Source organism: Halichoeres trimaculatus, unplaced genomic scaffold (genome assembly GCF_033239565.1).
Source record: "Halichoeres trimaculatus isolate MK-OKI-2021-1 unplaced genomic scaffold, fHalTri1.1 fHalTri1_scaffold_13, whole genome shotgun sequence".
NCBI lineage: Eukaryota > Metazoa > Chordata > Actinopteri > Labriformes > Labridae > Halichoeres > Halichoeres trimaculatus.
The window spans coordinates 8893349-8910369 of NW_027437191.1; the positions used below are offsets into that span (position 1 = coordinate 8893349).

The window sequence follows — 17021 nt, forward strand, 5'->3', positions numbered from 1 at the left end:
GACCTCCATCTTTCACACACAGAAAAGTTTCTCCACAGCGTACTTCATGAAGAAAATAAATGTTCATTTGAAAGAAAACTCCACAGGGTGCCTATGAAATGACATTTTTCAGGACACACTTTCACCTCTTTTCAATCAAAGCACCAGGTGACAAACTGCAAACTTGTTAACTGTCGCCTCTCAATCGGATGGTCGAGGTTTGATTCCAGCTCCTGCAGTCATATGTCGAAGTGTCCTTGAGCAAGACACTGAACCCTGAATTGCTCTCACTGTTGGTCAGTGGTGTGTGGATGGGTGTGAATGTGGTGGATAAATCTGATGGTTTCCTATAGGAAAACCTCTACCATCAGGGTGTGAATGTGGTGTGGATGGGTGAATTAGACTAGCTGTGACTAGCGCTTTGAGTAGTCTGAGATACTAGAAAAGCGCTTTTTAAGTACTGGTCCATTTACCATTTTACCATGTATGATAGATTATTGGGGTGATGAGAAGATTCTCTGAACATTTTGAAGTTTATTTAACCGTTTGAAGACACTTAAGATGCAATCCTCAACATCAGCAGAAAGATACAGTGGAAGACTTGGCAAACAGGGGGAAAGTATTTGATACAGGAAGACAAAACCTAAATATTTTTTGAATGTTATCATGTTTGTTTCTGTGGAAGAGTTCCCAAGACAAGGGAGGGAAATTCTCTAATTGTTTGATATAAAGTGGAGGATTCCTGAAAAACACAGCTTCTCTGAAATCTGTTTTTTGCATTGTTCATGCTCACAGTATTTAAACATGCTTCTATGAGACGAGCCATGATGTCACCCTGCCTGCCTCCAAAGCAAAACGATTTGTGTTACAACAGTGTCGGTCTAATCTTTGAAGAAGTAACTACTCTATTCCCCACTCCAGTCAATTCATCACCACTACTGTATGCTTCAATAGATTTCCCATTCCCATTTAGAAGAAGTATTTAAGCATCAAAAGAACCGCTTGTTAAGAGGCGTCACCCCGATTGCCGCACTCAACGACACACTGACACACGAGTGATGCAAGCTGTTGGAAAGGAGGAAGGGTCGATACAGTCTGCAGCTGTGTTGTCGCAATAAGGAGAAATTATTTGCCTCCAAAGTGGTCCGAGGCTGTGTCCTCTTTTCATATCACAGTGGCTAATTGATGGTTGATGTGGACAAGCATGCCACATAATTGTGACAGATGGACGGCGTACATTAGACGGTTTCATTTAGTTAATGCTTTTCAAGAAAGGAAAAGGGCCCAGGTCAATATAACCTTTTAGGAGAGCTCAGTAATTTCTGGCTGACATCTTCAAGCTGAATGTTAACTGTGGTGATGGTGAGGTCAATACGGTATTGTCGGTACAACTTAGTTATTAACCCCATCAGTAAGACTTATGATGATGGAGAAGGAGAGAGCTGTGAGCCTTGACAAAAGCAATCATTTCTAGCCCTGTGTTGGCCTCTTTCTGTTGCTAAACAAACACAGCCTGAGGTGAACCTGCCTACACATTAGCAATGAATCACGCTGAGAGCCTCCATGTTTTCTAATAATTAACAACCTCTGTGCACCAAATAATTCCAGGCTCTCTCCATCTGAGAATACTTATCTATTTTCCCCGAAATGTGTGTTTTACTTTGATGAGGTAATAAAAAAACAACCTTACCATCTCCACATCCAAAACACGATCCTGTTAGGACACAAACACAAACAGTATTACTTTATATAATCATATATCAAGGCAGCAACAACATAACAGGTTTAATCAAGATGAACCAGGCGGTGAATTCAGGTAACTGATGTTAGATAAGCTGAGAAAAGCCAGCATATGTGGGAGAGCAGCGACAGAAGGGGGAATAGAGCTTTTCAACAAATATGTAACAAGGGAGGGAAACGCAGCGGCTCAGGAGTCTGCAGCACACTACAGGCTTCTTTTCAAACACACTGACACTTACACACCCACACACAAACACACAAAGACAAACCGCTTTCACTGCTCATCCAGCTCCTGACTGATGTTCCCTCTCTAACGATGCATAAGTGATGCTATGCCTCTTATCTGCCACTCAAACAAACACCTGCTCTCCCCTCCAAAAACAGCTGCCTCCCCCTCCCTCACCCCCTCTCTGCCTGTACTGCACTGCTGGTTCAGTACAAGGATGCTGTCTTTTCCTCAGCCCACCCCCTAGTCTTTTTTTACTTGTGTACATTCCTCACTCCATCTTTCTTCTTTACATATCTCTTCTCATTCTTCATAATTAGAAGCTCGACTGGCTCTGAGAGGGCTGATTAATTGCGCATGAGCTGTGGCAGGTGCCATCATGCAGCCACAGATGGGACCCTGGTATTCGACACAAACACACACAGGCACATACACACAAGTTCACAGAGGTACAAGCCCACGCTGGGAAAGAACAAATGATTAGCCGACATTTGAGAGAGTGTGTGTTTCGCTTCCTAATGGGGAGTAAAGGGCCGATGCTGCGTGAGGGGCCAGTCCAATCTAGACAAGGTGAGCTGGTGGCCTGCCAAGTGTAAAAGCTGCGGTGCTGGAAGACAGAAACAAGGCCTCTGGTGGCTTTTGAACTCCAAGGCCTCATGTCTGCAGTAATTAGCTACTTGTCCAAGCAAAGCTGCGAGGAGTCTGTCAGGCCGACGGCTGTGTACTGCTGTTTGTAGCACTGCATCACAGAACTCGGATGACTTCGGGCCGGCTCTTACTACACAACAAACCAACAGATATGCAACAAGAAAAAGAAATGAAGGCTGTGTGGGCAGATTAAAATAGTAATGACTGTCTCTGTGTGGAGAGCTTTTGGGAAAAAAGGCATTGAAAATTAAAATTAAATTATTTATGGTGCAGATTTACAAACAACTGAACAGAAATATAAAGATGGGTAAAGATTTTAAATGCTTACCTGAAGATTCCTCATTTCTTCTTCTTTCTTGCGACTCTTCTCCAAAAGCTCTGGAAAAATAAGAAAAATATTTGACCTTTTTTTCCTCATTCATTGCAAAGCTGAGGTGGCCAGGGATTTTTAAGAAGGGCTGATAAAAGCTCTCAGAGGAAAAATTCACTGATCAACTACAAAGTTGCTGGTTAACTAAAAATGACTTCTGTCAACCGTGGTGAAACATTTTTAAACACTGTCAGCTTATTGATGTACAAACATGTCCTCTCACCTATTACATTTGCAGCAGACAGTGGTGAGAGTAAATAAAAAACAAATGTAGTCTGACCAAAGACAATTGACAGAGTTTACATGATGTCACCCATCTGTTCCTGAAACTGAGTTCTGAACAAGCGGCAACCTGTAAAAATATAAGACAATGCGGAAGAGCTAAAATCTGCTGTTTCTCAAGTGTCCACTTGAGGCTGGCTCCAGAAGTAGCGGAAGTCACATACACAGCAAGCCAAAAAGGAGGTTTTCATAGCAGAATTTAACCTATTTACAGCCTGGTTCAAAAAACTTCTCCTGTCTGAATCGAGGGGGGGGAATCGGCAGTTTAGAGGATATTAATATCGTGAGCTTACCCCATAAAGAGGCACAGCTCAGCTGACGTGGCTGACATGACCCGTCACTGCCATTATGGCTGGGATAGCTGATCTGCTTCAAAAATCAGTTTCGGAAACAGACAGGTGACGTCGGGGAGACTACGTCCATTCATTGTACAGTCGATGGTTTTGAATCAAATTATAGGCAGGGGCCATATTGGAAATGAGGTGGACTTCAAACCTTCTTAATAACAGCTGTTGGTCATCCATCTGTCAATCAGCTGAGCTGTGCCTTGGTTAGGCAAACTTGTGAATATACACCCTGTGAAGTGTTTGCCTTTAGAGAAATAAACAATTCAGACTGGAGATATACATACACGTTTATTTATTATTTCTGCTGTGAAAATGGCTTTTTTTTGGCTCAGTATGTCTGTGGTTTCCAGTACTTCCAGAGCAAGCCTCAAGCAAATGTTAGACGAACTGCCGATTTTAACAGTTCTGCATTGCCTTATATTTTTAAGCCCCGTTTCCGCCAAGCAGTCCGGTTTAGATCAGTACGGTTTGGTACCGGTTGGCTTGGTTAAGCCTTGTCCTATGTGCATTTCCACAGCCAACCATGCCTTCTTGTGGTAGGCGGTGTGTAAGCTGGATGCCGACAGCCGCATCAGTAACATTATAGTGTGACGTCATAGCGGCGCGACACTTTGTACCCCGCTAATAAATCCAACAAAGAAGAAAAACACGACACAAAGAGCAACAAAGGAAGACTTCCAGCATTTTGTCTTCTTGTGATTGGCATGTGACTCTTTGATACAAAGCGCAATCGAGCTTTGTTTCAGAGAAGACTGTGTGTCGCCAGGAGAAATACAGCTGCTGGTGCACGGTAAGTGACGATTCTTTCAACCAATCAACGGTCTGCAGTGTTGTAGCTCCACCTTCCAAGATCAGATTGGTTTGGTCTGGCACCCCTACGGGAGGGTGCCAAAATGTGGGACGGCTCGTATCAGTTATTTGGGTGTCTGTCCCGGGGTTAGTCAGTGGAAACGCTGTGCCAAGACGAACCGAACTGAACCACTTGCTGAAAATGGGGCTTTAGACTGAAGATTGTAGCTTGAGTTCAGGATCAAGTTATAAAATCTTTACCCTATCATTTACTAATAAAAAATTAGGAAGAGTTAGCTGAGAATCAAATTCTTACCACCCTTATGCTATCCAAATTCGATATGCTACCTTCTGTCAAAGTTTGGGTGGGGGGATTTGACCAACAGTAGAGGAGCGTGGGAGGCATAGGTGATAGATATAGAAATACACCGCCTTATAATCAGAGAGAATTGTGATTGGTCGAGAAGGAGAAAAAAGCCATGACATAAACATGACCCTGTCTGCCGCTATCAGCTGGCTGTATGACTTCTTGTGCAGCATGAACTTATGACCTTATGCAAGCTTCATTTTGTCGCTGGTAGGGTATGTTTAAACAAACATTTGCAGAAACGACACAGTGGGCCCTTGTTCTTTGCACATTTGAACACAGCTGTTCTAATTGCAATCAGTGATTGTTTTCCTGATGAAGTGTTAAATTAGAGAAATAAATTGATTTCACTTTGTTGTTTACTTGGAAGATGCCACAGTGCCTACCTGAATTTACCCTGCTTTGCATTACGCTGAAAAAAGGGCAAGTTTTGCAAACTTCTAATTAAATAGTGAGAAGAATAAAAAGAAAAAGTTTGGAAAACTTTTGATTCAATAAATCTTTTGATAAAACATTCAACAGTTTCATTCCTCATATAAGTGTTCAATAGTCCTGATTTTGCACCATTTCGGAGGGCTTTGAGATGACTTTGCTATACTGTGAGGTATAGAAGGAGACTCATTTCTAGGACTGTGCCTTTTAATAGGTTGGATTCTAACCTAAAAATGGCTGTATCCTAAAATATCCAAGCATGCTCACATTAGGTCTCACATATGACTACATTAAATTTGAACATCTCCAGTGTCTCCAGCATTTAGTTTAAGCTAGCCTGTTAAAGGCAAGCAGGACAGGAGTTGTGTTCACTGCTGTTCTTGGTCACGTCTCACCCTGTGGTACAACTACTGACGCTCACACATTCAGTGCTGACTTCTTTAGAGAGGCCAACAGAGAGTGCTGCCCAGGTGATGAAATCTCTGAAAATACCATTTGTCTTGGAATTGCAGAGCCCTGCTAGTGACAGTTGATCTACAGAGACGTACCGACAAGTACAAAAAGAGCTACATAAATCTCTCAGTAACACATTTACAGTTTGATAAAAATGAATAAGAAAAATGAGAATCGATGTCGCTGGGGATGGTAAACTCAGACACTATTTGTCATGTATCGTTGAGAGGCCTGTCCTGCTGGTTGGTCATAAATTAACATTTTGCGTGCTTTTGTGAGTGATTTAAGGAAAAAACTAGCTGATCTGAGACATCACAGTTAGCTATATCTAAACAGATTTGCATGCCTTCTGTTTATATAAACAGATACTGACACAAGAGTTACTCTTAGGTCTAATTACTGAAGAAACCATATCAGTGCTTCCGCCTGCAGTGACGACTGACAGGCTACTCCTGTCAAACAGCTGATAGCAACCAAAGATGGAGGAAGCCGTTTGTTTCCACAGGGGACTGAAAAAGAGCCGGGACTCTAAGATGGCTTATCAGGAAGGGGCAGTGGGACCATAATCGACCAAATCTGTCAACAGATACTGAGAACCCTGACAGAGTCAGAGTTTTAGACAGATGCAAGAACAAGTTTAATCAAACAGATAACGTATGCAAGCAGGCTCTAATGAATAACGTCAGCTTATCCATTTAATCACCTGATGAACAAGCTAAACTTGGGCTAGCTTCAGCATAAATCTACAGTATAGTTTATGGTACAGCAGCAGAGAAGTTAAGTCAGTATGCCAGGGTTTAAGAATTATTGGAGCAAGGTCTAAGATGTAGGGGTTTCCTTCAGAATTAAACAAATGTTGATTACATTTATGTGTATTTACATTTTGGGATTGTTTCTTCCTCCTGTTTCATGAAACATACACTCACCGGCCATTTATTAGGAACACCTTGCTAGTACCGGGTTGAACCCCCTTTTGCCCTCAGAACTGCCTTAATCCTTCATGGCACAGATTCAACAAGGTACTGGAAACATTCTTCTGAGAGTCTGGTCCATATTGACATGATAGCATCACACAGTTGCTGCAGATTTGTCGGCTGAACATCCATGATGAGAATCACATCCCAAAAGGTGCTCTTAAATTGAGATCTGGGAACTGTGGAGGACATTTGAGTACCGGGAACTCATTGTCATGTTGAAGAAACCAGCCTGAGATGATTCCAGCTTGATGACAGGGAGCGTTATCCTGCTGGAAGTAGCCATCAGAAGATGGGTACACTGTGCCCATAAAGGGATGGACATGGTCAGCAACAATACTCAGGTAGGCTGTGGACTTTAAACCATGCTCAGTTGGTACTAAGGGGCCCAAAGTGAGCCAAGAAAATATCCCCCACACCATTACACCAGCAGCAGCAGCCTGAACCGTTGATACAAGGCAGGATGGATCCATGCTTTCATGTTGTTGACGCCAAATTCTGACCCTACCATCTGAATGTGGAGCAGAAATCCAGACTCATCAGACCAGGCAACGTTTTTCCAATCTTCTATTGTCCAGTTTTGGTGTTGCTGTGTGAATTGTAGCCTCAGTTTCCTGTTCTTAGCTGACAGGAGGGTCACCCAGTGTGGTCTTCTGCTGCTGTAGCCCATCTGCCTCAAGGTTGGACGTGTTGTGTGTTCAGAGATGCCCTTCTGCAGACCTTGGTTGTAACCAGTGGTTATTTGAGTTACTGTTGCCTTTCTAAAAGCTCCAACCAGTCTGTCCATTCTCCTCTGACCTCTGTCATCAACAAGGCATTTTGGCCCACAGAACTGCTGCTCACTGGATATTTTCTCTTTTTGGGACCATTCTCTGTAAACCCTAGAGATGGTTGTGTGTGAAGATCCCAGTAGATCAGCGGTTTCTGAAATACCCAGACCAACAACCATATCATGTTCAAAGTCCCTTAAATCACCTTTCTTCCCCATTCTGATGCTTGGTTTGAACTGCAGCAGATCTTGGTCATGTCTGCATGCCTAAATACATAGAGTTGCTGTCATGTGATTGGCTGATAAGAAATTTGTGTCAACAAGCAGTGGACAGGTGTGCCAGATAGTGGCCGGTGAGTGTACAACACTTTCACTTTTCTTTTGGCAATTTTAAATTGAAAACTTAGACAACAGCAATGAACTGTTTATAGGCCACACATAAAACGTGGTTGTCCTGAACTGACTCTAGCAGTGTGCTCCCGCATTACAGTGCAAAACTTCTGTCTGAGGCACAACAATGTGACTTCATAGAGATTTTTACTGTGTTCAGGCTCACATTTCTTTTTCAAAGTCTTCCTCTCCCTCTCAACACTCTCATTTCCTCTTTAAACTTTCTTATCTCTGTGTTATTAGAACACAAATTAGGCCCATCTCCCTCTATTGTTCTGATGATGAGCAAAAAAACGGAGTAGTTCTTTCCCCGCAGTCACAGCTCATTAAGAGACATTCAATGAAGAGAAGGGGTGGTAAAAACAAGTCCATTACCTTAAGAAGTCTCAAAGATCACTTACATTAGGGCTCTCTCAAATATATGTAATCATACTGAGACAGCTGATGGTCTTAAAGACAGCAACTCAGATACTCAGGCACATTTTACCATACGTCCTTAACAACATTACACACATAAAACACTTAGACACTTCACAAATATGAGGTGTTTAAATAGTCATTGCTACAAATGATAATGCGACTGGTTGTAAATGAGAGCAGCAGAAAACAGGAAGTCAGTGCGTGACTTTAATGCATCAATCTGAAGAATTATTTTTGGAATAATAAAGAATTTAATACATTTTATCAGTATGAGCTGCCTGTAATGTTCACACTGTGTCAACATCCCTAATTCAGCGGAAGGATTTCTTGTTTGATGCTTATTTAAATCCAGCATTAGCTTCCTCATAAAGAACACAGAGCTTGATTAGTCTCACATTAATCTGCGCTGTGCCATTTTACATGGTGTGGGGTACGTGACTAACGTGTCTGCTTTGATGACGACAGTACATTTGTTTAGCAGAAGAAAACACCACACACATCCTTTCTCACGGATCCTACGCTGCCTTCCCACTTGTTTCCTCAGTGTGGGTAAATAAAAGTGACATTGTTATTGTACCTTTCTTTTCGGCACTGAGGGAGTTCAGCAGCTTTTCCTGTTGGTCCAGACGCTGCTGGAGAGACGCCTGCTCTGAGTCCCGGCTCTGCCTGAGGCCCTTTAACTGATCTCTGGTCTGTTGATGCTGCTTCCTTAGGCGCTGTTCTCTGGTGTTGCACTCCCGCACCTCCTCACACAGCCAGCGTAGCTTTGTCTGGAACGGTAAATGAAAACAAAATGAAGGAATATTTGTTTTTGGTGGAGGTTTTGTGGATTCTTGACCAAAAAGTTTTAAAAATTTTAAGAATTAAAAATTTTGGGGTGTAACGGGAAAATCTCCTTTATATGCTATCAAGACTTAGGCCTCAGTTCCAGCCTTTAAACAAGGGCAAGCTTGCTTATTTTTTAACAAGGTATTTATTTCACTAAAGCATGAACAGTATTGACAACAAACATCTAATCAGTACAACATTAAACAATTAAAATTTGAACTATACATATTGCACTCCATGGTTATAAAACCTCTGAGTACATCACACGCCACACGCCAAAATATTATTATCTCCCAAATCAGAAATCTATTATTTCCTTTGGGAAAGAGTGAACTCTGTTGATTTAGATGCAAACATAGTAAGTGTGTATGAGGTAACGAAGATTGTTCTTGAAATGATGCAGCTTTTTATACAAAGGACTATTTTACTTAGATTTTTCAATAGACCTTTGAAAGAAAAAGACTTCAGCTTTAGTTGAATGACATGTATTTATTGTTGCAGCTGAATCAATTTCTACATTGGTGTAGAGAGGTGGAATGTTGTATGAGTTATTGAGCTTCAAAATGAAGTTGGAGCTATGCCTGAAATGAGTGTCCAATAAAAAAAATATGCTTCATGAAACAAATCTGGGATCAATTTGGGACCAGCAAACCATCTAAGTAGGGGTGTTTGAAATCACTTTTTTAGACCAATACCTGTACGAGTACTCCCTCTTGAGTACTAACTGAAACAGAGCACTACTAGTACTAGTGATATATAATATTTCAACTAACAGTGACACATAATTTCTAACAAAGACAGCACAGTCACTCTGCCATTAAGTTAAAAAAATAAACAAAAAATGTTTGAGTTTATTGTTTTCAATAAATTAACAAAAGTGCAAAGAAAACCCTAACAGTACAAAATAAAACAGTTTAATGGTTAACTCTCCCTGGTTCATTAATGTTGTCTAAACAGGACTTGGCGCACATTTGCTGTGGTGTCAAACCGCAGGAGTACTTACTAGATTTAAGATTTTTTTGCCTCCAGTATTGGCTGCTGCAGCAGCGTTCACGATTACCGATACCTTGAAATAAGGCTGGTATCAGCCCAATACCTGATACCCGGTATCAGTACTCGCACATCCCTGCATTTACAATCAGCTCTTTCATTGATGTGAAATCATTAACACATCAAATGAGATAAGTTCATATTTTTGATATGTGTAGGGCCAATTAATCAGGCTGATTAATGTAATTTGGAAATACCTGTGCAACCTGAGGCTGAGTAAAAATAGGCTGAGTAAAATAATGAACAACCTTAGCAGATGCTCCTGCCAGCCTTATCAGTGAGGCTGTGGTGAAGCAATCTTAACAACCTCAAACTTACAGCGCTGTACGAGTAAATCAGTTACGACATAGTTTTAGATGTAAATCTTAAATGGTACAGTGATGCAGTTTTGGTTTGAAACCAGGGCATTTTTGTTTTTTAAATTTATTAAGAATTGATCCAAAGCATACTACTGCCTTAGACAAATCTCGCAAAGCGTTAGTTCAGACAGGCACAGAGTCAATCTGCTTGGCTGAGCTCTTGCTCATTTGCTTATGGGGGCGGCCATATCAGGCGATCTCACGTCAGCTGATCGGTACCCCCTCCCAGCTAGACCGTCTGATCTATTTGGCGCGTTATTTATACTACTCCAGTCTACCTGAGTGTCTGGTTGTTTATCTGCACACTGCTCATAACCCACCTCCTCCCCAGCTCCTCCTTTTGTGACTTACCAATGTCAAACAATGTCATTAATGCTTGCTCTGTTCCAGGGGTTCTTGCTGACCACTCTCCCTCCCTCATGCTCCTCCAAGTCAGCACTTGGAAAGGCAGGGAGGAGTGCTCTCCCTGCCTCAGGCTTTCCCCTCAGGCGCGGGGAAAGTAGGAGGTCCCAGAACAGAGCCCCACGGCCAAAGTTCAATTTGTTATGTAAAGGTTTGTAATTCCATTGATCATCGTTTACTCAAGTCAATGTTATTGTCATATTATTTTATGCAAGCAGTTGTAATTAATCTTGATGTTTTATTGTTACGCAAGTAATTGAAATTCCAATGGTTATGCTTTTACTGAATTAATTGTAATACATTTTTGACAAAGTGATCCTGGCTGAACTGTATAGAACTTAATATGCCTTGATTGTTCATCTATTATATTATATATCTATCCTACGTCTATCTACTGTAGAAGTGTGCGAGTTTACCAAAGCAAATAGGAGGTTTCAGCAGTTAATTTAACACTGGCAAAAGACTAGAAGGAGGGAATCCAGCTTCTGTTTAAAGCCAAAGCCTTCATAATAAAACTTATGCCTTTACATCTCTGCAGATTAACCCAGCTTAAGCAGTGTGAAGCTGTTGATTCAACACAAAATGTAAACACTCAACAGTGTTTAACACAAAGGGTTGTTACAGCCATTCAGAATGATTGGTTAAATGGGAGTTGTAAATGAGCTCTTTAAGACCGTAAATCATATCCAGAATTTACTTAAATAAAACTTCTAACTAGACAGCCAATTATTGCTCTTGTTCTCTCCAGTTTTTCATCTTGTAAATGATTTGTGCTGTAAGAGCAGTCATGACGGGAGACATAGATCATGGCTATGAATTGTGCAAACACATTTTAACACGCTACCATGCATCATCTTTAACGCTGTAATCATATGTTTCTTTTGTGTGGAGCATCACTGGAATACTACATGGGTTTGTCTTGGCTTGAGGCCAAGATGCTACTTTTATTAAAAAAACAACATAGCAGCAAGAAGGAAACGCATTAACGCACCACGTCTTAAAATTCCATTAATTAGAAGAGAGTCTGTGAAGCAGAAAATCATTAAACCATGATCTTGACCCTAATGAATGAAAATTTGTAAAAGATAATGTAGGCAAACCAAACTTCTAAGGGTTGCCAAATCTTAAATTGCCCTTTTGATTATTAGGGAAACACATTTTAGCAGCAAATCCCTGAACTACATAGTCTCATTATGAACACTGCAGACTCTTGCCACACATCAGTGCTCAGCTCAGAGAGGGATTTTCTCAACAATCAAGCTCTTTTTCAAAGAGGCTTTCTGCAGTTAGTGCTGGGCTCAGGCCAGAAACAAAAGGGTTTAAGGCTTCTGTGGGGAACTTTTAGAGTGTGTCAATTTTGGTGCCCCCTGTTGGCAGAGCTAACATCACACATCTGAAACTGTCCTGGACAGCTCACAGTATTTTTTCTGATACATTATTTTCAACATGCTTTCTTTTAAACAGTTAAATATATCACTCATTGTTTATATTTGCTGGTATAACTTTGAGAAAAGCTGTTTCTTTACTGTGCTGTCAGCCATCTGGTTGAAGACCTATCTCCTCTCAGTGGGTTAAAGCCATAGACTGTATAAAACATGGACATAGTCTCCCTGATGTCACCCGTCTGTTACTGAAACGGAAAATGAAGCCCATCGGCTATAGCGGCCATATTAGTAGTGGCAAGGGCTTCGTGTACAGCTATAAGGCACCTGCTGGTCATGTGACCCTGAGCAGTGCCTCTGGTTGGGCGAGCTCGCAATCTTAATATACTCTGAATGGTTAGAAAAAAAAACAATCCCCCGTACAATGTGTGCTGTTAGCAAAATTAGCGGTTAAAACAGGAGATATTTTTTAGACCAGGCTGTAAATAGGTAAATTTCTGCTTTGAAAACCTTTTTTTTTTTTGTCTTGGTGTGTATGTGACTTCTGGTACTTCCAGAGCAAGTGGACAACCCAGAAACAGCAGATTTTCACACTCCCGCATTGTCTCATATTCTTAGACCGGAGGTTGCCACTTGGTTAAAGCATTAAAATGACAATAACAACACTGAACTCATTGTTGATGTTGGTCTTTTTTTTTTTTGCCTTTGTAGGATATAAAACGGCATCATATTCATTTTTAGTCTTATTCATAACCACTTGAAACCTTCTCAAAGAGGCTATTTGTAATCAAGATAATGTTATAAATGCATGGGGGAAAAATGCTTTGCAGATGTTTTACACATGAATTCGTAAAGCTCTCACCGGTAAAATTTCATGACATTCCCATTTATAATTTTTTCATTTACCAGAGTGGTTGTTTAATTCTGCTCAACAGACCAACCCACACCAAACTTCACATGAGACACTTTGAAAAACTGCTTTTAATCTTAGAGAACCTCCTCAAAAAAAAACACAGACAACAGATTGTGCCGTTATGGTGCCTTGATTTATCAGTGAAATCACTTTCTTCACTGCCAATACAGGTGCTACTAAATAACCTCTTCTGTGTGTAATATCCTTCATTACCTTGAAGATATTTATCTTTAAAATTAACTCTGTGTCATTGACAAAGGTCACCTTTAATGATCTCTCAAGTGTGATTAAGGTTGATGATGATTGGGATCAGTCACATTAATAACAATGGTTCTCACATCTTTGACAGATTCCAGACCAGTGAGTGAGCATGATGTTGATAAATGAAAAAAAAGTGACAGTTTAATCTGTGTTTTCTCACGTACATAATTAAATATGCTGACAAATCTCTTATGAGGAAGCCTGGCTACCTCCTGTTATAATCATACCTTAGTCTCAGCTAACCAGCGGTGTGGGTCTTTCACTAATCCAGGTTTCTGGGAGATTGCCTGTTGAAACAGCAAAAGAAATAAAAAATGAGATCCAGTCAACAATAAGAAGGGAAAAAGTTAGACATTTTGTGGATAACTTTCTAAAGAGTACAAGTTTGTCCCTAAATAGAAAAATATATACGACAGCAGGATATATATGATGTAAAAGCGATGGAATTATTGCCAGACCAAATGGGCAAAGCAGCCTCCTGTCAAACCCTTAACTTTTCAGAAGAAGTTCTCCTGCCAGCATAAATTGGCTTGCATGTGTGTTAAACTACCTGTGACAGCACACACATTAGTCCATGCACACACACTTACACACTGAGATTTTATGTGCGTGTCATAGAAATGAGCTCGGGGAGTGTGTTCCATCCTTATCAGACAAGCTTGTCAGCATCAGCAATGCAAACTGACTGTCTGCCAGCTCCTAATGACTGCTGCCACACTTAGACACATTCATAACAGACACACTCAGAAGACAAAAGGACACTCACATATACACATAAACAGCAGGACTGCAATAAGATCGCACTCTTCTGAAAGCACAACTCTGCCAGCACTGTGCTACCGTTGGGATATGTCAGCTCCATACATGCAAAGGTGGATAATTTGTGCTGTGCTTCATAGTCTGCTTGATTCACCTGACACAATGAGCGTGTAGATGCCAGAACCTGAAATTCAATTATATACTATTCCAAGCACTGTTACATACTGAAGTTTTATCACAGCAGCATGTAGCAAATCAGGTCTCTGTTCTGATGTAAGTAGCTAGTCATTATTTGCCATTCTTCATTTTTCAAATAGGAACCGCATGGGCTCCAAGAAACCTGGTCAAATCAGGGAATGACTAACTCTGCAAGAACACACTGAGCCTGAGACACACTAAAGTGGGCATTCAGCCTACAAAATAATAGAGATACTTCTTCTGGTTAGGCTAATCTGGATAATTTGTATTCTTCCATGTTTACTGACTGCTCAGACAAGACTAACGGGGCAAAAGAGAAGAAAATACCAAAAGATGCCTGTGGATATTCTGCCTCAGATACTAGCAAGAAGTTGTCAAAGTAAAGACTAATTACAGTGGACGTCATCAAAACATACGAGTATCTCAGTGGCAAAAGTGGCTTTTAGCGCCACTCATTCAGACAAGTAATCATTCTTTTAACACTAAATTAAAGCTGTAATAAGCATAAAAGTGTCTGGTTGTGTGTGATCAGTATCCAGAAATGATACTGTACCACGGAGTCAACTTCTATCAAGTTCTGGCTGTTACAGAGCTGCTGGTGTTTTGGAGCAAAGAGAGCTTACTGTTGACTCTGAGACGATTCTGGCAGCGATTTTAGGTTGACAAGTCAACAGCAAACAGGGTCACACTTCAGCGTATTGCAACCACATACAAAATATGTTTGCTTTATTCAAACAGGTAACAAGGTTTAACCACATAGAAACAATTTTAACTGCCGGTATTATAAATCTTGATTTTACTTTGTGCAGTTAATTAAAAGTTGATTTTGGGCCAAGGTTATGACCTAACATGGACTCAGGGTAGATATAAGTGAAACTACGGTATATCATCAAACTATAAAACAGTCCTATGAGTAACCTTAAAATATAAACCATTGAAATCCAAGTATATTTACTGCAGGTCTTCATCTGGATGTAGTTTTCTGGCTTCTTTCTTCTTGTATTATAAGCCAGGTTTCAGACTCAGCTGTCTGTGTGCTTTTTGGTGGTTAACACCCTCACGCTGACAAACAATTGTACTTTGCATTACTTCTTTAGCCAAAATCTGCATGCAGCCTTAACTGTTTGCAAAAAGTAAATTGGTGTACTGTTTGATGGATAATGTCATTGATGGCCAAAGCTGAATTTCAATCAATGAAGTCCTTTGAGTCCGAGCAAAGGATAAGGATGACAAACTAAAAGTTGAATAAACAAAGCTACTGTATTGGTGAATTCTGAGTCCAGTTTCAAAAAACAAAATTTCAGCCTCTGTGGCGATCAACAGCCCCTAAGTTTCCATCATATTATCAATGCAGCGATCTGAGTGGACAAGAGTAATATGATATTGAGGCACTGCACTGATTGGCTGCCTGAGGGGCTAAAGAAAGGTTGCAAATCTTGTAGGAGACTGTACCCACAGACCAATCAATTTGTTGATGAAGGAGCTCCGTTAATTGGCTGTGAGGGTTAGAGAAAGGGATGATGTCCCCTTCTGGATGTTGAAGCCAGGAACATCATCATATCTGAGTTTAAAACAGCCATTAGCTGTCAGACCCTTTTGTTGTTAGTATCAATAATGAATCAGTGATCATCACTTCAAAAAGTAAAACTTTTTTACTACTGGTGAGGGGAGCAGCCATCTTTGATTGTAATGGAGAGTCCTCAAAGTGGAATTAAGAACTTTGGGACATATTCTGTATGATTTGTTGTCTTGACCTCTTGGAGATTCTGACTCCCATGATCAAACAGGACACACAAAGGGACTATCAGGACACTAAGTCGACAAATTGCATTTACAAAGAGCATATCAAAAATGGGATTACACTGCATTGGCATGCCATTGGCTATGTAGTGAACTTGTAGCTAATGGTTTAATCTCATTTTGAAGTACATCCAAACACAAATTGCTAACATGGCTTACTGCTGTAGATTTAGGATAACAGGTTAAATTCAAGCTCAGCACAAGCATTACCTAATAAAAAAAATCTTGACACAGTTATATCTGAAGATGAATAGACTGATAAATCCATAGTTAAAGGGTCCAATATGAAAAAAGTGTCCATTAAGACATTGTGAGATATTCTATTGACATAGATGGAGGAAAATTGAAATCTTTACTGTTTGTGTTGTTGAAAAGTAGCGGCATTCAAGCTTGAAGGAAGAATCTCAAACTCCTAAATAATGAGATTTATTTCGGCACTGACAACTTTATGCTGTGTATGGAAGTGTTTCCTCAACCTGTGCAAACACCAGCACAGTAAAAAGTGTAGGTTTTTTTAAATTCAATAGTCACACTTCGACATCTTAACCATCTTATCGTCTGTATGGTTGGCCAGAGTCACCATTCAACAGCACATGGTGCGACTAATGAAGGGAACATATAATTTTAAAAAGCCACACAGCTAAATCATGACTTCTTATGTTTCTTAGGGTTTGATACAAATCCTTCACAGAGACACATTCTTGCACCCTGAAAACATAAACATACTGAAAAAGTAAACAGCCATTCTGCTATACCAGTAAAAAATAAAAATATACAGATTCACACTCACAAACTTGAACACAACGGTGAACAAAGTCTACAACACTTTCTTCAAGTGCACCCCAGTGGCAAAGTGTTTACGCATGATCAACAGACATGGAAA

At 40.5% G+C, this 17021-nt stretch overlaps 1 protein-coding gene across 3 annotated transcripts in view; it reads right to left on the minus strand.

Annotated features, from left to right (window-relative positions):
• cep128 (centrosomal protein 128) overlaps positions 1-17021 on the minus strand; it is a 57838-nt gene that overhangs the window by 11936 nt on the left and 28881 nt on the right. For all 3 annotated transcript variants that reach the window (XM_074684891.1, XM_074684892.1, XM_074684890.1), the window contains 4 exons: positions 13609-13668; positions 8764-8956; positions 2922-2971; positions 1670-1693 (listed from right to left, as the gene is read on the minus strand). In XM_074684891.1, coding sequence (XP_074540992.1) covers positions 1670-1693; positions 2922-2971; positions 8764-8956; positions 13609-13668 — 327 coding nt within the window. The remainder of the gene's footprint in view (positions 1-1669; positions 1694-2921; positions 2972-8763; positions 8957-13608; positions 13669-17021) is intronic.